The sequence below is a fragment of the Asparagus officinalis genome, chromosome 5 (assembly GCF_001876935.1).
Source record: "Asparagus officinalis chromosome 5, Aspof.V1, whole genome shotgun sequence".
NCBI classification, from domain to species: Eukaryota; Viridiplantae; Streptophyta; class Magnoliopsida; order Asparagales; family Asparagaceae; genus Asparagus; species Asparagus officinalis.
Window position 1 is genome coordinate 221,562 of NC_033798.1, and position 23,053 is coordinate 244,614.

The window sequence follows — 23,053 nt, forward strand, 5'->3', positions numbered from 1 at the left end:
TATTTCCCTCATTGTCTCATATGTGGTTATATAACTTCTAACTTGGCAAATACGTAGTGAGAGGTGTGCCCTTTACCTAAACTACAAATAACTAAAATCTTCAGAAAAGTACATTTTTTACAAATTTTCTCACATTATTTTTTTAATGTGGGAATTAAATCTAAGACTTTGAGTCCTGTTGAAATCTCCTGACCATTAGGGTTATGTACCGTTCCCCATAGCATTTATTTCCCATACTATCAGTTCTTTTTTTCCAACACATATCTGCATAAAATTTGCCTCTACACCATTTATTCCCCAAACCGCCATTTTGTCAACATTTTGATGTCTCCAAACTCCAAAGACCTGATGGTGTTAATAATAAGGACAAATTTTCATAACCAACCCATTTTGAAACTTAATCATAAAAATCGACCCATTTCAGATTTAATTGCCAAAATCTAGTTGAAGCTGGGTCGATTTTGGCGAAATCATAAAAATCGACCCATTTCAGATTTAATTGCCAAAATCTAGTTGAAGCTGGGTCGATTTTGGCGAAGTAATTTACGAAACTTCACGGGACTTCAAGTTGAAGTCCTGTGAAGTTTAAGCGCGTTGTTAAACTTCACGAGACTCCAAGTCCCGTGAAGTTTCGTAACTTTTTTTTATCAAAATCGATCCAGTTTCAACCAACTTGCTAAAACTAAGTCGATAATTAAATTAGAGATATGTTCTTTTTTATAACTAAGTTGCTAAATATGTTGGTTTTAAAATTTGTCCAATAAAGGCCAATGTCACCTTTACCCATGCACGGACCTCTTATAGTTTCAATTAAATTACAGATAATTTTAAATTAAAGTAAGTGTTATTTAAAGGGTTTTTTTTCCTAAAGTGTACCTTTATAAAGCAGATGTTAAAAAGCATTTTTTTTTTCTCGTTGACGTCACCTTCATTCCCTTGAGTCATGACCGTGTTCTCCAATCATTACGTGCTTCCGCTTCCTTCGCATGGAAGGAAGTCACCCGCTTCTCATTTTCCACAGAATTTTTGAATCACAATAGTGTAATTTTTAAAAAATTTGGCCCTTTATTGAATGTTCAAATTGAAGTAATATTTTTTTAGGAAAAATTGCTTCAAGGCCCCAAAACTAAATTGTTGATGTGTTCCAGCTCCTTGAACTTTTTCTAATGTGCTTTTTCCCCAAAAATGAAAAAGCCATGTGAATCAGCCCCATTTTCAATTTCCAAGAAAACAAATTCCAAAATACCCCAAAATACCCCTCTTCTTCTCCACATCTTCTCCTTCTTCCTCCTCTCTCTCAGATCCCTCACACTATCACTCCGCCCAGCTCTCCTCCCTGCTCCACCACCTCCCCTCCAACTCAACTGCCAGCCCCTACAACCCGCCGCCGTCACCACCTTCTCCTCCCTCCTACACCGCCGCCCAACCTCCATCCCACACTCCTCAACTCCTCCGCTCACCTCAGCCGCCTCCAGCTCACATTTAGCCCAAGTTTCTCCCCTCAGCACTTCTCCGCGTCGCCTGAGGAAAGAATCAGGAAAAATAAGTAAACTTGCAGAAAAACGCTGTATAATTAAAGGGGACAATCTTCTACTCTAAATTTGTAGATTTCAAATTATAGGTCAACACAAAAGCCTGAAGTTCACTTCTTAAAGGAGTTGATCAATGATGTTCACTTCTTAAAGGCGTGACAGAAGACCGCCGCTGCGATCGGGAAGTGAGGTTGTATTTTGATCGATGATGTTTTAGTAGCTTGTGGTAATAATAAGCGATCAAGGTGTGAGGCTGTGTTTCAGGTCCGTTGATGTTTTAGTAGTTTGTGGCTATTGAATGATAATATGAGTTATGATTTGGGGATAAGTTATAGTTGACGCAAATAATATTATGATGGTTAATAAAAAAACTCCTTAACTGTTAATTGACTATAATTGATTGACTGTTAATGTTTACATGTTCTATGTTAAATATAGTTGTGAAATTATTAATTTTAAATTATGAGAACGTAGTGTAACAAAAGATGAGATCAGTATAACATGTTCCCTTTTGCAGTTTATTTGGTAAATGTCATCGGAAACATGTTAACTTTATCATTTCGCATGATAAGTTACATTGATAACATGTTAACAATACTAGTTAACATGTTAATTGTTGTGGTTAGCATGTTAACTCTTGTGTTTAACATGTTAACTCTTGTGGATAACATGTTAACTCTTATGGATAATATGTTAACTCTTGTGGTTATATGTTAACTCTTGTGGATAACATGTTAACTTTTATGGATAACATGTCAACTATTGTGACAAACATGAATTATAGTTAACAGACAATTATAGTTAACAGTTTATAAATAACAGTTAACAAATAATAATTAATAGTTAACAAATTATAAATAACAGTTAACATATAATTGATTATAGTTAACAGTTATATTTATCAATTTACCAATTAAGATTAGCATGCTAGGTATTATAGTTAACTTGTTAAATGAGAACTATATTAACGTGTATATGACCCAAAATAACAGTTAATGGATAATAGATTACAAATAACAATTAACGGACAATGGATTATAGTTAAAAGTTTACTGAATATAATTATCAATTTACATGTTTGTCACAAGAGTTAACATGTTATCCACAATAGTTAACATGTTTGCCACAAGAGTTAACATGTTATCAATAAGAGTTAACATATTAGCCATAAAAGTTAACAAATTACCCACAAGAGTTAACATATTATCCACAAGAGTTAGCAAATTAGCCACAAGAGTTAACATATTATCCACAAGAGTTAACATGTTAACTATAACAAGAGTTAACATGTTAACTATAACAAGAGTTAACATATAACCACAAGAGTTAACATGTTATCCACAAGAGTTGACATATTATCCATAAAAGTTAACATGTTATCTACAAGAGTTAACATGTTATCAACAAGAGTTAACATGTTAGCCATAAGAGTTAACAAATTAGCCACAAGAGTTAACATGTTATCACTGTTAACAGGATAATGGTGTTAGTTAACAGATTACAAATAATAGTTAATATATAATAGTTTATAGTTAACAGTTTACTACATATAGTTATCAATTTATTATCCAAAGTTAACATATTATCAATGTAACTTAACAAGCAAACTACGAAAGTTAACATATTACCACTGTAACTTAACAACCGAACAAAGAAAGTTAACATGTTTCTGATGACATAACAGATAATGATTAATAGTTAACAATTTTACTCAACCAAACACTTGATGATAACAATTTTTCCTTAAATGAAATCAAATATAATTACATCCCAAAAAAGCACAAAAGCATCTGATATATATTTAAGTCCACTAGCTGTTCTGGCCCAAAACCCGTGTTCTTCAACAAGCGAGGAACCGAATAATCCACACTTCTTTATAATCCACACTTCTTTATAAAAGCATGCGCGTAACTCGACAAAAAACTGATAAAAGTGGTGAGTGGTGAGTGGTGATAATCCACCTCAATGAGCTATTTCAACAGCATATCCAAAGCAATTTCATCATCAACTAAGGCAATTGAGGAAACTCACTATTCTCCGTGTAGCTTAACAATCTAACTGTGAAAGACATCAATAACATAGCAACATAAATTGTAAGTTTATAACAATAAAAGCATAACACAATCAACCAATCTCTTTCTCTTTATCTAAAAGCAAATCAAAACAAAAAACACAAAGCAACATCAAACTCCACCGCAAAAAAATCCCAAAAATTTTAAAAAAAATCAACCCAAAAAGACCCCCAAATGAATGACTGGAACAAACTCCTCCTCTCTATCTCTCTACTCCCCCCTTCCTCTCATCTTTTCCCCAATTAAAAAAAAAGTTCCCTAAAAAATATCCATAATCTCATCAGTCTTATTCAACTCCCCTTTACAAGACAAGCAATTCACTTGGCTGAAAAAAATATCCATAATCTCATCAGTCTTATTCAACTCCCCTTTACAAGACAAGCAATTCACTTGGCTGAGCAAAGCTCCCCCAAATATCTCCCTCATCACAATACTCCTAGGATCCACAACAATGGCAGCAGCAGGCCCATTGTTGTTGCCATTGCTCTTCTTAACGAGCTTGAGGCAAGTGTTGTGGCAAGCATCAATGGCATAGCGAAGGATCTCGTGCGCGTCCTCCTGCCGGCTCTACCAGAAGTACTCGGCGAACAGGGTGACGCATTTATGGATCTTGGCCGGCGAATCCACAACCAGAGACCCATGTGCTTGCTAGACCACCCGCCACGTAATCACATCGGGATCCAAGTGGCCACGGCTCCACAGCCCGTCACGTCAGCGCCTCGACGGAAGGCGATCGCCGGTCCTGTGCTTGCTGGACTCGCTACGGTCGGAGCGAGTGCTTCTTCCTCTTCATCAGTTAGGGGTGGTGGGTGATGCTGGCGGTGGTAGGAGGAGCGATGGTAGTGGGTGTGAATACCCTGGAGCATGGATTTTGAGATGATACCAGATGAGGAAGAAGAATTTGAGTTTTGGGAAGATGACAATGATTTTTTGGGGAGGGGTAAAGTTGGGATTTTATGTAAAATGCATAGAAACTTGGGCTAAATGTGAGCTGGAGGGGGTTGGGCATAATTTTTACAAAGTTTAGGGGCTGCAGCACATAGTAGAAAGTATGAGAGTCTGGGGCACACTGTTGTTTAAATTTTGGGGCCTGGAAGCAATTTTTCCTAGTTTTTTTACAAAAAAGTTGTTGAAGTGTTACTATTTTATAATTTAAGTTATTTAAATGTGAATGTGATAAAACAGTCAGTTATCTACGTGTCATATAGCTATTTATTATTAGCTCTACTACAAAAAATACGGACTTTAGCCCTAAATATAATAAGTTACATTTATTAGTGTGAATCTACAAAATTTGCAGCCTCTCGTCATCCGATATGTTGTCCTACAAACCTGTGATTTTTGTAGGCCATGATTGCCGCCACCCTAGACTAAACCAACCCCTTCCCTTTCAACTCAACTGCTACCCGGCGAGAACATCTCCATCAAATCCTAGCCGACCAATAGGGTGGACATGAGCCCGGGCCGTTTAAGCTCTTGACTTGGCCCGTTGGACTCATGGCAGTGGGCCCGGTCTAGTTAGAATGGATTGAGACTATTTCTCTCCTTCTAGCTCCGCGACTAAGCTTAGCTCTAACCACGACCTGTCTAGATGTGAGCCGGGTCTGATTCAGCCCACGGCCGGTCGGTCGTGAGCCGGCACATTACTTTTTTGCCTAATTTTTTTTTAACTTTTTAATTATATTAAATTTATTGTTACAATTATAAAATTATTTCCAATTTATTTGTTAGTAATTTAAACTGTATTAACCTCTTTTTAAAGTTTTATTAAATTTTTTAATCTTTTCAAGTAGACATGAGCGAGCTTTAAAGATCGTTGATTTATTTTTCAATGGGCCAAAAGATCTACTAGCCAAAGATCTATGGCATTTTGGTTTTGTTGGCAGCTAGCTACAGCCTCATAGGGCTAAAAGAACAGCTAGACAATCCCAAAAAAATATTATGGGCTTAGTTGGGCTGGACTAGGTCAGGCTGGGCCTGGTTGGGGGTGAGCTGAGTCAGGCCTATTTCTCTAACCCGAGGTCTAGGGCTGGACCCGGTCATGATGCCCGTGACCCAGGTATATCATGGGTCGAGTTGGGCCCGGCCCACTACAGACCCATGGCGAGCTGGATCTTGTCAGCCCGCTGGTCGACCCGGCGCATGCCCAACCCTAACAAGAAACACAAACAAACACACACAAATCTTTTTCATAGAAACCACGTTTAAAATAGGTCCTCTCTAGATAAATTATTTTTTATTTTAAATTTATACATGAATAATTTAAAAGTATTTTTTTATTGCAATTAAACACATGTGCAGCCTTGTTATATTAGTTTTTTTAAGTATTGTCTCTCTAATATATTTGATACTTGACGACTAAATATTACAACAAAACCGAAAAACTTGACTTTAAAGTGAGCTCATGTGTTTAGTTGCAAAATAATAATAATAATAATTGCTTATGTATAAATTAAAAATCAAATATGGTTTCAATACAATGAGCACCCTATTTTTAAGGTTGTTTCTATGAAAAATCCCAAATATGTAATCACCATTGTTATGCATGTAACTCTAGTTTTATAATTGGACTAGGCAGAACGTGCCACATCAGAATATGACTCGGTCCAAAGGCAATCAACTTAATTTGCTAAAGTATGGATGACTGCTTTCATTATTACCTAACTTAGGTCACGACTCCTAAGTCCGACCAACAAGCCCGGATAGGTAGCCAATGTCTAATGTGACTGAACTAACATTTGTTCGGATATTATACCTTGCTCTAGCCCGGTCTAATCTTATGGTTCGTTACTTGCTTGGAGATGATTGATTTGAAACGTATCATATCACGTTAGTAGATATCAATCGATAACTAATCACTCTGATTGTCAACTTCCATAACTCCTTTGATCTAAACACACATCCGAGGAACCTTCCTCCGCTAATGAGGTCATGACACGTGCTATTACTTGCCCACCAAGTAATTACCGTAACTAGCTTGGCTTATAGGATGGTGACACATGTAACACCAGATTTGCCTAAACAGATCCATATAAATATGATGACCTATCTCAGGTAAAAGGACAACCTATTATTTGCTAAGCTCGGCATCGCCGACCTTCAAGTTGTTGTGAATTCTACCCTAAGTCATAATTAAGCTACATATTTACTGCTTTGACTTTATCACCAAGAGTCTTACTTAGGGCATCTCCAACCCTTTGCCTCAAAATGGTGCAAATTTTGCACCAAAATGGTGCAAAAGTCACATCTAACAGTAATTCATCTCCAACCCATTGCACCATTTTTTGCACCAAAAAGGAATATTCTCAGTATCTTTCTTTTTATCTACTTTTATATGATTATTTTTTATTCCCTATATTTTTAACTATTTCAACAATTAACCCCACATATCAAATTTTATTTTTTCACATATTTTCCAAACAAAATAATTTATTATTTAAAAATTAAACTAATAAAACAATAAAATATTATTTTATTAATTAAAATAACTTGATTGCTAAAATATTATATTTTTATTATTGATATTGCCAAAATATTACATTCAAGAACACAACAGGAAATAAAATACAAGGAAATAATTAAACATTAACAACAATGTAAAAATTACAAATTTAGTATGCACTTAACTATCTGAATTAGTGTATTCCTCCCATAGATGATCTATCAATGCATTACGAAGCGCAATATGGGCATCTTTATCCTTGATTTTTCCGTAACGTGTAATAAATTGAGTAAATCTTGTAGTTTCATCTGCTACCATATCAACTTCTGGTGTTGGTGCTTCCCTCACTTCTTGAATTGGTGCATAAAGATCACGTTCATCCTCGATTATCATATTGTGCATAATAATGCATGCAGTCATTATGTCATGTAATACATGTTTTTTCCAAAAACGTGCTGATCCTGCCACGATTGCAAATCGTGATTGGAGAACTCCGAACGCACGTTCTACATCTTTTCTACATGCTTCCTGTTTCATGGCAAAATATTTTTTCTTCCTACCTTGTGGCTGTTGGATTGTTTGTACAATAGTAGCCCATTTTGGATATATACCATCAGCTAAATAATAACCCATATTATACTCTTTTCCTTGAATAACATAGTGAGCGGGAGGAGCAATACCTTGAGCTAGGTTAGAGAAAAGATTAGATGACTCCAGCACATTGATATCATTATTGGTACCTGGCATACCAAAATATGCGTGCCATATCCAAAGATCATAATCTGCCACAGCTTCAAGGATAATTGTTGGTGACCCACTACGTCCTGTGTATTGTCCAGACCATGCTGTTGGACAATTTTTCCATTTCCAATGCATACAGTCAAGACTTCCTAACATTCCTGGAAAACCCCGTTTTTTACCAATATAGAATAGCCTAGCAATATCATTAGCGTTAGGTGTTCGTAGATACCGCTCTGCGAATATTTTCACCATAGCACGACAAAATTTTTTCATACTTTCAATTGCTGTTGACTCACCTATTTTAACGTATTCGTCTGTAGCATCAGCTGGTAAACCGTATGCCAACATGCGAAAAACAGCTGTTACTTTCTGTAACGGTGATAATCCCATTCTACCAAGTCCATCACTTCGTTGTTGGAAGTAATAGTCATGATCTTTCACTGCATCAACAATACGAAGGAACAAACTTCTTGACATCCGATATCGACGACGAAACATATCTTCTCCAAAACGTGGATTATCGGCAAAGTAATCTATGACCAAATTCTGATGCGCATTTTCTTGATCGCGGTTGATCACTGCATGACCGGGAATCGAGCCACCATGGATCGGTTGGTAGTTTTGTTGACGTAAATTGTTAACGAGGATCATGTTGTTGTCGATGTACTCACAAATTACTTCTTCGGTTTCATCAATCTCTGCAATGATATTGGACAGAAAATTATCATCATCCGAAGATGAAGATGATGATAAGTATGATGGACCTCCAACATCGAAATTCATTTTTGAAGTAAGAAAAGAATGACTGAAGTATGCAGAAATGGAGAATAATAATTTTAACACAACAACGAGTAGTTGTGTGGATGTACCTAATCTAGTATGCTATTTATAAAACTTTGCTTAGCTGTATACATTGAACAATGTGTAAAGTTGAGCTGCTTTTAGGAAATGCTTTCCAGCTGTTATCAATTTGTCACAAAATTCAAATTTGCTTAGCTGTATACGTTGGACAATGTGTAAAGCTGACCTGATTTCAAAAATTGATTCCCACCGACAACGTTGGATAATGTGTAAAGCTGACCTAATTTTAAATTTTGATTCCCACCGACAACGTTGGATAATGTGTAAAGCTGACCTGATTTCAAATTTTGATTCCCACCGACAACGTTGGATAATGTGTAAAGCTGACCTGATTTCAAATTTTGATTCCCACCGACAACGTTGGATAATGTGTAAAGCTGACCTGATTTCAAATTTTGATTCCCACCGACAACGTTGGATAATGTGTAAAGCTGATCAGTTTGTACAAAATGATATTATTTTAAATGTTGACCACCGACAAATTCTGTAAAGCTGACCTGATTTCAAATTTTGATTCCCACCGACAACGTTGGATAATGTGTAAAGCTGACCTGATTTCAAATTTTGATTCCCACCGACAACGTTGGAAATTCAAATTCAAATTCAAATTCAAATTCAAATTCAAATTCAAATTCAAATTCAAATTCAAATTCAAATTCAAATTCAAATTCAAATTCAAATTCAAATTCAAATTCAAATTCAAATTCAAATTCAAATTCAAATTCAAATTCAAATTCAAGACCACCGACAAATTCAAATTCAAATTCAAATTCAAACATAAAAAACAAATTTGGATTGGCTATAAATAACATTCACGAATTCTACTTCAAACCACCCAATTCGAAGTATTTATTCAAAGTATTTCTGATCTCCAAACCTACCGCTTTTTATAAAAAAATATCTGTTCGATCAACTGGATACACGGTTACTGAAGATGTGCTCCTTTGTCAAGTATTCTTGGATATTTCTCAAGACCCTATTATCGGTAGAAACCAGTCTCGAGATGCATTTTGGTCTCGTGTGGAGGACAAATACAATGAACTTCGAGATCAACATTTTGAGATGCGTACGAGCCGATCAATTAGTTCTCGAATGGAAATCATAAGTAATGAAGTAAGGAAATTGAATGCGTGCTTGAGACAAGTAGAGAATCTGAATCCAAGTGGTGCTTCAGATGAAGATATTGTAAGTATTCTATTAATTATCGTCTGAATTTTATTATTATTGTTGAAATACATAACTTGATGTTCACTATAATTTGCAGTTAGTTCGAGCAAAGATGTTATTTATGCAAGAACCAAAGTACAAAAAAGGCTTCAAATTTGATCATGTCTAGAATATGGTTAAAAATTTTGAAAAATTCAAAGATGATGTCCCCACAGCAAGACAAGTTGGTCGAAGACAATCCCAAAGTGTGAACTTCGACTCGTCACAATCAGATAATCCCACTCCGGAATCTCCTATATCAACATCTCCTGGACTGTCATCATTTACTCCATCTGAACGACCTATTGGGGTAAAAAAAGCTAAATTGAAAAGGAAAAATGATGATCATGAGTCAAGTGTAGTGGACTCCATCGAGACCTCCAACAATCGACTTATAGACAGGTTAGACAAGGCGAGCTTGGACAGGCAAGTAGCGTTTGATATCGAACGAGAAAAGATAGCCATGAAAAAAGATAGAGATGAATGGAAAATTATAATGAAAGATTTGAATTCCATTGCTGATCCAAACGTGCATGAGTACGTTCGAGCTCAACAGATTAAAATAATACAAAAAAGAAATCAACAAGAACAAGGGTCTGCTTCTAATTTTGGCAATTATTTCAATGATATTGGACACTCTGGCCCCGATCTACCAGATTATTGAGAGTTGCTTGACCATCTTATGTAATGTTCCATGTTTAGTTTGTATTTTATGTTTTATTTTAATGAAGTTTTATATTATGTGTGTCAGTTTTTATATGTTATGTATTCCAGATATGTAATTTATATTTGAATTATGTATTATGATTGCTCTTTATAATTCATGGGACTTTACTTATAATGTCTAGATTTTAATAGTATAATTAATAATAATGTCTTTTTAATTTTAGCATTATTTTTTTTTAAAAATAATTTATTTTGTCTAAATTATACAATTGGGGTAAAATTATAAAATTTAAATATTATTAGGGTTGTTTTATACATGTAATAAAATAATTGGGGTCAAGTTGTAAATACACAAAAATATGAGGTAAAATTTAAAAAAAATTTTAAAAAAAAAAGAAACAGTAATGCGGAGATGAACAGTGCGACGCCAAATATAACGTCGCGCTGTTCATCCCCGCTAAAATGCAGCGAGAATTGGCGCCGCGTTGGAGCTCCGGAGCAGCGGCAAATCCGTTTTTTGCGGCAAAATAGCGTCGCGTTGGAGATGGCGCCGCGTTGGAGCTCCGGAGCAGCGGCAAATCCGTTTTTTGCGGCAAAATAGCGTCGCGTTGGAGATGGTCTTAGACATCAGAGAGGCGCTAGGGGACTGCCCGTCGTCATCAATCAGATGCTCTTTCTATGTTACACGTACAGGTTATCTTAAAACCAAACTGAGTCAACTGACATCAACAACCATCGTGCGTTAGAATTTATAAGACAAGTCAGTAAGTAATCCCATGAAGTTGATATTCTTTCCCAGGCTGTGGCTACCTATGCGCATACTAAAATCTTACAGGATGTATCAGAAGATTAAAATTCATTAAGAAATATTATGCTCCTTCTACCAATCCTGATTCAATGGTTTATATATCGAAATTCAGATTTCATTATCATGAATTATAAAGAGGCGTACGAGCCTCTTCCTCATATATAATAATGTTATAATATTATCTATTTATTTATTCATGAATAATAAAAGTAAAATAAATGCTATGTGTGATAAAACAAGGGTAAAAAAGCAAAAGTAAAAGGGGGTTAATGTTTGGCAGAGTTTAATATATATGTGTCGAGCTGTTAAAAAAAAAGGCGGTCATGGGAGTAAATGCTGAGTGACAACCCTACAAGAAAGGACGTTCTCCTAGCTATAAACCGATGAGTTGCTCGCGCAAGAATCAAGGAGATTGTCGTGGTGAGAGTAAATTTGTTTATATATATATAGGTAAATAATATAAAAAGTAAAATATATAAATGAGCAAAGCTAAGAATCGTATTCTTATTATTAGGCTGAGTTGAGTGGTGCGGTACAGTATAGCAATTGCAGACCAAATGCAAGCACCAGCCTACGCATGCCAACGCCACTCTTCTGCCCTCTTTTCCTTTTTTTTTTTTCCCCAACAGATAATAAGGAGAGTGTACTATAAAGCGAACAAATAAAAAAATAAAAAAAAAGAGAGAGAGAGAGCGAGAGATGGAGGGAGTAATAATAATAATACACTATTTGGTTTGGAATTTAACCTGTCCCATAGGTTAATATTTATTTAAGAAGCGGCAGCAGCCAAGCGCCGTTGTACAAAGGGTATTTAACTATTTAATTAATACAAGTAAAGGACCACTTTATTCGTCGAAGCCATTATGGAACGGCATTATTCTCTGCAGGAGAAAAAGAAGAAAAACAGAGGGGGGTGATCGAAGGCAGAATTTTAGGGAATCACTTCGTCACTTGTGGGTAATCAATGAAGGAGATCTCTCTCTCCCCCTTTCTTTTTTATTCATCAATTCATCCTCTCATTCTTAAAATTTTTGGGACAACGCGACCCGCTAGGCCAGAGGATCGGGGCCCAATATTCCATATCCGACCCGAACAATAGGCACGAACGACCTTGTTGGGGTTAAGTTGGTGCACCCTCTCAATAGACTCTCTCTCTCTCTCTCTCTCTAACACTAACCGTAAAGGACGACTCCCATTGCCTTCTTGATTGAGATTATAATCATTTATTAGAGCTGTGAGCATGTCTGCCTTTCAATGCTCTAGACATGGGCCAAAGCTAGAATTGGGACTTACTGAGGCCCAGTTCTTGGTCGTTTTACAAAGAAAACTTCCATAAATGCCGACAAAAATCATCCATCTTAGACACCCGGCAAAAATTGACTGAAGTTTGGCTCATGACGCTCAGTCACGAACTTCTTTCCAATTTGAGAGATATTAGACGTTGTGGTATCTTGGTAATAAAACTTGAAATATGTTCAACGAGGGTACCTACCCAGTTTGATCTTAAATATAATCGAATTATTTCCTCATTCACAGAGTCTCTTGGGATAATTTTCCTCAATCGTAGAGTCTTTTAGGATAGTGTTGTTGGTAAATAATCACACAGTCAATATATATATGGGATGAGGTTGATGATGGGCCGCTCACTTATCCGAATATATGGTTTTGAGTTGAGTAACTGAAGCCTGCACAAATAACGGTTCGTGAGATGACGAGTACTAGTTCCCCCGTTGTACCTCCGACGATTAAGCCAGCTGATGAACTTGAGTGAGAAAATTAAGAACTTGCTAAGTTCTTTAGTGTAGTGGAATTGCTTAAGATAACATTAAAATAGCTACAAAGAGCTTGAAAAATATCCAAAAAAGTATTCCCTTATTGAGAATAATACATCTATTTATACTTGTGGTATAAGGGATAGAACGGCCACTTCGACCGAGCACATGATGACGGTAACTAAGTATGGGCTGGCGGCTGTGTGAGCACTTACTTTACACGTGCCGATCGGCGAGTGGAGGAGATATCACCTAAGCATTAAATGTGAAGTGATCAGGGGCATGATAGTGCCCACGTGGTCCGATAAGTCATGAAGGCTATCGGGGCTAGAGAAATAATGGTGTCTGGCAAGCATTAAATGTGATGCTGACGTGCTATCAGTGGGAGAGCTTTGGGGTTGAAGTCGTCCTTTAACTTGGCCGAAAAGTAACGCATTTCGAGTCGACCTTGCAAGGCGTCGAATAACTGGTCGAGTAAAAAAATATCAACAGAATTCGCCACAACATTCAAGTAAAAAAGAGTGGTTTTCATAAAAAATTTGATAAGTAGTATTCATTAATTTTACTAAAAGTAAGTGTGGTTCGTATGTAAAATTCATTGTTTTTAACATACGCCCTAAGATACCGTTTGACAAAGGGTTAAGTGAGGGGTTAAGGAGACTTAACTCATTCTTAACCCTGCAAACAAAAAAAATCTATATAATGGTTAAAGTGAGTTAATCCTCCATAATTTGCCAAACAAAAAAAAATATAGAAAATTTAAGTTAACCCCTCTAGAAGGATTAAAATGAGTTAACCCCTCAAAATGAGAGGTTTACTAATACTCCTATTTAGATGGAATAAGAGTTAACCCTTCTAATTATAAAGAAAATAGTCAAAATCATTGTTATTCCCAAACACTAAAACTGATCATAAGGGCTAAAATAAAACTTATTTAACCGGTTAATAATTTAGTTCTTCGGATTATCAAATGGGCTAAGTACATTAATCCTTCTCCTTAACCCCTCTTCATTAACCATTTGCCAAACGGGACCTAAATAATTATAATTATCCCTAATTTGCACCGAAAGAAAAATCTCAACTATCAATGGGAGAGTCAATGATTGTGATAACATAATAGTCTCTCCGCTAAATATATATAGAGAGAGAGAGAGAGAGAGAGAGAGAGAGAGAGAAGAAGATGAAAATACAATGGGATGTTGAGCCTGACGCATTCACTTACAACATGGCGCTCTATGCAAACAAGGGCCGATGTATAATGCTATCTAAGATTTACTTTTTGCAATACCTATACTTGTATTATCTTTGGTCATTCTACTCGAGGACAATGGAAAGAAGCTATGAGCACTACAACAAAAGCTGTATGTGTCCGCATTTAATTTATGACACATATAAAAGTGTCGTTTTATTTGTAAAAGATTAAACAATAGTAACACAAATAAAAAGTATAGCCTGACGGTGCTCGACACAACTGTCAACATCGGCCTCCTCTACTTCCTCTTACTCGACACAATCCCTTTGAGTTCCTACAACAGTCTTTTACCGCACTCCGCTTAAAGCTAGGTTTTATGCCGACTCCGACGACGGAGGAGCAGGAGGACGAGTCATCTCCTTCGCCGATGTTTGCGCCTTGGGATTTATCGCCAGCCAGGATTATTTTTTCGCCCAGGGCAAAAAAAATTCCTGGCTACGCCACTGGGGAGGATCCGAATCCATCAAGCTCAAAATTGAAATATTCACATTCCGCTGATTTTTGATTTTGGCGTGAGTTCCAAATTCCAAAATTCTCGACCAAACGACCATAACCAAAACATATCCATCTTATTAACTTCAAAGCCCAAATATCTTCTAGTTTACATGCATCCATTCTCACACTCTTAACTATATCACATGGATCCATTATTTATCTAGTAAATAAACAAATGACCTAATATATATATATATATATATATAAGGTATATATATATATATTAATTATATAGTATATATATATATATATATATATATATATATATATATATATAATTTTTATTTCATGAAAAAATGGGGTATACTTGGTACCAAGGATCCTTGGTAGTGATGTGAGACACATCTTGTCCATACATCAAGCACCTTGAAGATAGGCAGCCCTCAGCCAACTCCAAGGCTGTGAATGTATGGACAAAAGATGCTGTCCAACATCATACCAAAGCGCATCCTTGGCCGCAAGTACACGCCATATTCCCTCTATATATATAGATATATATATATATATATATTATATAATCTTATACAAAACCATTCAAAAAGCAAACCACCACAATCAAACACAAGGAAAAACCCGCCAACCCAAAACCCAAACCTAATTCCCTCATTCATACCCACCCTCCGACTTAGGCGCTTCACAATCACCTATCATCGACGCATCAGCCAACCGCTTCCCTTGGGATGATCAAAATTAGAACGGAACCACCGTGTCTGGCTACCGGAAATTGAACATAATCAGGCCGCATTGGGCAGCCGGTGATGCCGCGGAACGGAAGCCCTGAGACTCGCGAGGCCAAGCCTTGGCCGCTGCTGACGCCTGATCATGAAAAGTTGCTGCCCGTGCTCGCATTGCTCGCCCTTCGTAGTTTGCTGGAGAAGAAGTAAGTTTAGCCTTCGTCTCACCAAGGGGACACTGCGATCGTCACGGCCCGAGTTGCGAACGTCGGCTCACCTGCGGACCAATCGACGGTGTCCGTCGTCTTCAGGCGTCGTTGTAGTCGCAGTGTTCGTAGGTGGTCTCATTGTAGGTCTGGACTACCGAGTGGTTCTTGTCCGTGTTGAAAACTATAGAAGGAACATACATAACATCAGTATTCTCATCACATTAGGAAAATTGTAGGATTCAAAATTTTAATCCTCGTTAGAGTATAAACTTCATGGTCAACGGGTTTTGAACCTGAATAGTTTTGATACTATGTTAAGAAAATAACTTAATTTTGGTTGTAATTGTTTTATATCGGAAAAAAAAATTACTAACCCTAATTATCACCATAATTTTAAAGATTTTGGTTTAGTGAGGAGGAACCTTTAATATCTTTTATTAATGAAAGGGTAAATTTCATATAATCCTCTAATCTTTCGTTAGTAATTATCTCCCCTCAATTCATTTAGCATTTACCAACACAAAACCGACCCTTCTCAAAATGTGAATACATGAGCGGTAGAATAGTCGAATGAGTGATAAATGCTACCGAAGTTAAAGTGAAAATGAGGCAATTTACCACTAAAGAGTTATCCTTTTGAAAAAAACCTAAGGCCTCGGTTGGTAAAGGGTTAACGAAGAGAGATTAAGGAGGAGGATTAACATAGTTAGCCCATTAGATAATCCGAAAGACTAAATTACTAACCCGTTATATAAGTTTTTGATCATTTTTAGTGTTTGAGAATAATAAGCATATTGACTATGTTTTTGAACGTTCCTGCAGGTGAACGAAGGTATTTGTGAAATGTAAAAGAGACGTATGTAGGTGAAGGTCGTAGTAGTTGTTTGTTATTGTACCAGCTGGACCACTTCATTAATTAAAGGCCAGGACGCACCCATTTACTTTATTACAAACGGACTGCATGTAGGTGTAATCAAGGCCCAAGAAGCAAATGGGTTGGGCTTGGAGTTGGCAAAAGTAAAATGAGCCTTCGCCAAGAATGTTCGGCCTTCACTTCCAAGTATATTGTGACTCAATTTAATTACGCTTTCTTTCCTAAAGTAAAGAAGAAAATGAAAACGATGGTTAGCAACCCTACCTCTTATACACGCATGGTGCTGTGTATCGTGCATGTGGTCTCCAGCCTGCCGCAATTATTAGCACAACCCTAGGAATCAATCAACAACACTTGAGGCACACCACATGATAACACTACTAAAAATATAGTATTAGGCGTACGTGATTTAATTAATTAGGTACGTAATCTATACACTTCCACGGAGAGAATTTAACTTAACACTCCTCCGATGTTGGTAGTTAATCAACATAATTTTTTTTTTGTTCATTCCGTACGTATTCGAGGTATATATACTTCTCGATCACCAGGAACGGTCTGATTACTTAATCATGCAATCATGATGTATATACATTAATTCAATTCAATCATAGATGGTATTTTCTGTTGGGTTGTTAATTAGCTCTGCCACCACTTCGATCTGACCTACTGAGAACATAAAATATACATAAAGCTGTTGATTAATTGTCCTCTTTTATATATATCAGAGGAGACAAATTAAAACATCAAGTACAAACAGGGGTCCGGGTAACGGAGCATCAAGATCTAATTACCCGTGGTTAATTAATTGATAATTATAATATATAGTTTTCTTTTGTTAAGTGATAAAAAAAAGAAATATTAACGCTGGTTGTTTCATTCTAACAATCAAGACAGCAATTTCGATCCATCTCAGCCTCCAAGTTAATTAAGGAGATGATCAAAATGCATTTAATTTGTTAGCCTGTACTTGATTAACAGTGGCTCAAACCGGAACGTAATTTGATCAGTACACTAGTAGTCATGCATGGAATTCAATTAACTAAATTAATCTCCCATGGATGGAATTGAGCAAAATCATAATTAATTTATATATAGCGGGGAGTTTCTGTTTTAATTCTGATAATTATAATTTCCCATTAATATATTCTAAGGACAAACATTAACAAGTTAACAATTAATTAAGCTCTATATATATATACACGATCGAAGATGGAGTTAATTAGAGCAATTAAGTGATCATCGAGCATCGACTTACTGAGGAAATCACCGAGGGCGAAGTCTTTGGCAGCAGCCCACTTTTTGTAGTCGATCTTGGGAGCTTTGACGCTGTCAAACCAACCCAGAGAGCCGCCGACCGTGTAGTTCTTGTACCCCTCCACGCTTCGAGAATCGAAGAAGAACGCCAAGAGAAGGGATGAGAACAATAGCAAGAAGAAGGGAATATTGATAGAGTTTTTATGTTCCATTGCTAATTGCGATATGATCTGAGGAAAAGAGATGGTGTCCTCGCTCTCAGAGTCTCAGGGAAGAAGAGAAGAGAGGAGGGAGGAAGAAGAAGAAGAAGAAAAAAAAAAGGCGAGAGAAATTATGCTAACTAGTAGAGAGGTGGTGAGGGAATATCTTTTGTTTTCCGTAATATAAGTAAGCCCTGATTTATGTTCATAACTACAGGCCATGCCACTGCCTAAAAAGGCATGATTATAAGTCATGGACCAAACGAAAAAGAAAAAGAACGGGTGAGAATGAAACGTAATTCAAAATTTTTATTTATATTTATCAAATATAATGTATTCTTAGACACTAGAAATGTCATTCATATTTTTCGTCAATTCCCATTTAATGTGGGAGTTGTTGTTACTAATGAATTGGTATTTTCACTTAAGTGAGAACAAAAATAATTAACAAACTAAATTTCGGATATACTCTTCTTAAAGATGTTCTCATTTAATTCTCTAATCGCACTCAAACACGAGAATGAAAATTAACATTTCATTCCCACATCAATTTCATTCCATTCCTACATTCATTTCATTCTCATTTGACTACATTCATGTGCATCAAACAATTAATGCGGAAGAGCTTCCCGAATGAAAAAGAATGGTCGGTTTAGATTGAAAATTTTCAAACCAAATCAACATATATTCAAAACTGAGCTTAACCATAAATTTTTTTGATTGATTCAATCAGTTGAATCAGACGTTCAAACTAAGGCCATCTTAGATTAAGACTGGAATTTACCCCTTGCTTTCCCAAATTTAATTATTTCCCTTATAAAATCCCCGCTCGGGACTGATAGTTTTGTAATGGGTATTCGGACGTAGGCCAAAAATAACATGGTACGTAGTTGATATTTTTGTAAGGCTAAGCTGCACTAAAAAAATCTTATGTTTCACTCATTTAGCATATATATATATATATATATATATATATACTCTTAGTTATTTTTCAGATGATTTTTATATACTATGAGTTTTGTTAGCATTTTAGCACCATCTATTATGTAAACGTAAAAAATTTCACAGGGAAGTTCCTATATAACATTTACACATTAATATTTGTTAAATGTGCTGTTAATTTTATAGCTTTTTAGTCACTGATATTTGTTAAATTTACTATTAATCATACCTATATTCTAATCTAAACATATTCTGAATTTCTTCGAAAATTATTTGAGAGTATGTAAATACCAAATGAGCGAAATATAAGGTGTTTTAGTGCAATTTAGACTTATTTTTGAAGTAAAGGGCAGAGATAGTAGATTGAAGGGCATGGATGGAAAAAGGGTTGAGAGCTGTGGACTGAAAGTGACATGATGGCGGCCATCCTAAAACCACATATTGTGTGTCGGCGGTGCACATGCAGCTCCTCGTGATCATAGCTGTATGATAAGCTGTTCAAGCGCGCGATTGGCTGTTGCTGTGAAACGCACAACACCGAAGTTCCTCCTTTACTACCGTCCACGTGACCCTCAAGCAGCGGGCCGTGGCGACCGTGTCTTTCATTAGCGGCCGCAACTTCAGTGTTTGATACAACGACTGTCTCGACTAGAGAAAAATCTCGGACTAAACCTCTTTTTGGCTTTTGTTGAGTGAGATTACGGTTACGATTATTATGATTTTACGCACATTCAAGTAAAGAATCTCTCTCTCTCTCTCTCTCTCTCCCTGGTCTCCCTTTCTTTCTCTCTCCTGTTTTTATTTTATTTTTATTTTGAGCTTTGCTACAGGGACCCAAAATATGGGACCAATGAAGGGGACAAGTGAGGTGTCTCCCTTCTATTGGATAATGAGTTGGCCATCATTAATGATGACCAACTCATTATCCAATAGGAGGGAGACACCTCACTTGTCCCCTCTATTAGTCCCATATTTTGGGTCCTTGAGGAATTTTTCTTTTATTTTTTCTGTTTGAAACTATTATTAAAGGGTTAATTTTTAAACTTTATTTATCTCACATAACCTCCGAACTATGGGATGTGTCGTAATATCCCGCTATACTTTATCTTGTCTCATATAACTCTCCTTCATGTAATTTACAAATAATTAAAATATTTTTGATTGAAAAAATCTTAGATTTTGTCACGTGTTGTTTACATGCGAGATACCCCCTTCCCAAAAATTTGAGGTTTTTCTCTCAAGAAAATTTTAGTTGTTTACAAATTACAGACATGGGGCTATATGTGAGATAAAGTAAAGTTTAGGAAGGTTTTGTGATACACTCCATAGTTCAGGAGAGTTAAGTGAGATAAACAAGGTTCAGAGAGGTTATATGCAATAGCACCTAAAGTTCAGGGGGGTTTGTGAAATTAACCATTTATATAACGATTGAGGACAAATCTTAACATCTTTGATGTGCCAAATGTTAACAATTGATTTTAAGCATAACAGTTAGCATGTAATCGCTTCCAAAAGAATATCCATATTTTATACTGTCAAACTATTTTTACGCAGACTAATCTGTAGCTCTGATTAAGGGAAACTTTTTTTTTACACCCTTAATTTTTTAAAAAAATAGATCTATGGAACTCCAATTAAATTAATTAAATTAAATGTACATTCGTAAGGCTAAGTGATGATATTTTATCCTTTTGAAATCGGTTATGCATAAAAATAATTACAATGAAACCATACTATACTAAGGAAAATGATAACTATGATATGACATTTAAGATGAGCTCATAAGATATTTTATCCTTTTAGATTGGTTATGCTTAAAAATAATTACAATGAAATCATACTATTCGATGGCAAATGATAATTACTATGTCAATTAAGATATCCAAGCTCAGAAGGTGATACTAATTCATGTAGACAGCATATATCTATTTTCTTTTAAATAAGTTTCAATCGAGACTAACTAGTTAGTTCAAAGCAGAAAAGTCAAAACTTTGTTATGGTTTGGACTGGACCAGCTCGTGCACGGTGGCAACCCAAACCCCCAACAAAAAAAAAAGAAAAGAAAAAATCCCACCAATTTGATATCTAGGTTATATGTTGGCCCTAATAATGAAAATTCTATCTCCTTGACTTTTCTGCTTTAAACTAGCTAGTGAGGGGCTGTTCGTTTGGCCATTTTTTTTTGGGAAATCAAAGAATAGGAAACCTATTTCCTATAATATTTGTTTTGAGGTTGTTTGGTTGGTTTAAAAAAGAAAGAAATTGTAGAATAGGAGATAAGATGAGATGAGTTGTCAACTTATTATTGGATGATGTGAGTGATTTTTAAAAAAAAATGTTTTGAGGTTGTTTGGTTGGTTAAAAAAATAAGGAAATGAATTGGAGGTATATTATTGGATGATGTTTTGAAGTTGTTTGTGTTTGGTTCGTTTTTAAAAATAGGAAAATAGATGAGATGAGATGAGTTGGAGGTATATTATTGGATGATGTGACACGTACTTAAGGAAACCAATTTCTTGTTTTTTTTTGAGGAAATGGATGGAAAGGAATGTTTAATGAGATGAGATGAGTTGTCACAATATTATTGGATGATGTGTGTGATTTTTAAAAATGGGATAAGATGAGTTGTGATGAGTTGGATGATGTGACACATTTCTTGTGTTTGGTTTATTTTTAAATGTAAGAAAGGAGATGAAATGAGATGAGTTGGAAGATAAAAATAATATTTTATTAGATGTTGTGGGTGAGTTTTAAGGATGAAAATGGGTAAAAATATTTTTTTATTGATTTCCTTGTACCGATTTCCTTTTCTTGATTTTTAGGAAACCAACCAAACGGGCCCTGAGTCTCGACTGGAACCTAATAGGTGCATTTTAAATCTAGGACTTTTTGTTTTTAGGTCCATTTGTTTACCTAGATTTATCTTTAAACCCAAGTATTATTAGTTTTATCTTTAAACCCAACTTTCTTTTTGCATTTATCTTTAAACCCAATTTCCTTATATAGGGGGACTCACATATGAGAGTGTTATATTTTGGAATTGAGTTTAAAGATAAATACAAAAAAAAGTTGGGTTTAAAGATACAACTAATAATTTTTGGGTTTAAAGATAAAGGTAGGTAAACAAATGGACCTAAAAACAAAAAGCCCTTTAATCTATTAGGCTTCTAAGCAGAAGAGTCAAACCCCAAAGTTTTTTATTTTTATATATTTTGTTAAATTCCGTTTGAAAATCAAGAATTAGTAAATGAGATATTCATATTTCTTCTCTTTTTTATTATCAAAAAGGGTAAAAAATCTGATTTTAAGGGCTAATTTAGGTCACTAGTCACTGACTTTATCTCATGTTGATGTACTAGTGATCACATAGTCAATATATATTCAGGGCAGGATGAGGTTGTTGAGGATTGATGATGGGATCACCTTCTTCTCCGACTTTATGTCTAGTTCTTGAATTGGGGAGCTGATAAATCTGCACACGTAGAAACTCGTGAGAGGACGAGGACTGGTTCCCCCGTTGTACCTCCAATGATCAAGTTAGTTGATGAACTTGAGTGTGAATAGAACTTAGGGTTCTGGAAAAGCCTCCCTTTGAGAAGGCGAATAATACCTCTATACATATGGTGGGAGAAGGGTAGATTGGGTATTCTGGCGATGACGAGGTATGGGCCGATGGCTGCATTAGCACCTCCTTTACAATTGTCAGCTGGCGACTGGTGGAGAGATCACTTCAGCGTTGAAGAGATCGTCTCAGCATCGAATGGAGAATGATCTAGCGACATAGCAGAGCCCAGACGATGTGACAAGTCATGGAGACTATTAGGGTTAAGGCCACGATGAGACTTGTCAAGAGCTGATTGTGGTGCTAACATGTGGCCTTAAGGGGGAGACCCGAGGCAAATACTTATCATTTTAATCTAATCGAGGAGCAGCGCCTTCCGAGTCGTTCGGCGAATGGTCAAGTGGACTCGTAACGAGTCGTCTTCGACAGAAGGGGACGATAATTTATGCTTTTCGAGTCGACATGATAGGATGCCGAGCGGTCGAGCT

At 36.1% G+C, this 23,053-nt stretch overlaps 3 protein-coding genes across 3 annotated transcripts; 1 reads left to right on the forward strand and 2 right to left on the reverse strand.

The window, feature by feature from the left end:
• Positions 7,227-8,570, reverse strand: LOC109843801 (protein ALP1-like). Its single transcript, XM_020412764.1, has one exon. It carries the CDS (start codon positions 8,568-8,570, stop codon positions 7,227-7,229), a length of 1,344 nt encoding a protein of 447 aa, XP_020268353.1.
• LOC109843812 lies at positions 9,988-10,518 on the forward strand. Its single transcript, XM_020412774.1, has one exon. It carries the CDS (start codon positions 9,988-9,990, stop codon positions 10,516-10,518), a length of 531 nt encoding a protein of 176 aa, XP_020268363.1.
• On the reverse strand, positions 15,758-18,199 carry LOC109843871 (lamin-like protein). The gene is made up of 2 exons (XM_020412831.1): positions 17,863-18,199; positions 15,758-15,911 (listed from the first exon to the last, which is right to left on the reverse strand). Exons 1-2 carry the CDS (start codon positions 18,071-18,073, stop codon positions 15,829-15,831), a joined length of 294 nt encoding a protein of 97 aa, XP_020268420.1. The 5' UTR covers positions 18,074-18,199; the 3' UTR covers positions 15,758-15,828.

Excerpts from the sequence above, each read along its gene's own strand:
- LOC109843801 (XM_020412764.1), bottom strand. The coding sequence starts at position 8,570 with ATGAATTTCGATGTTGGAGGTCCATCATACTTATCATCATCTTCATCT.
- LOC109843812 (XM_020412774.1), top strand. The coding sequence starts at position 9,988 with ATGGTTAAAAATTTTGAAAAATTCAAAGATGATGTCCCCACAGCAAGA.
- LOC109843871 (XM_020412831.1), bottom strand. The coding sequence starts at position 18,073 with ATGGAACATAAAAACTCTATCAATATTCCCTTCTTCTTGCTATTGTTC. Across the intron at positions 15,912-17,862 it reads CGCCCTCGGTGATTTCCTCA|TTTTCAACACGGACAAGAAC; the intron begins GTAAGTCGATGC and ends TTCCTTCTATAG.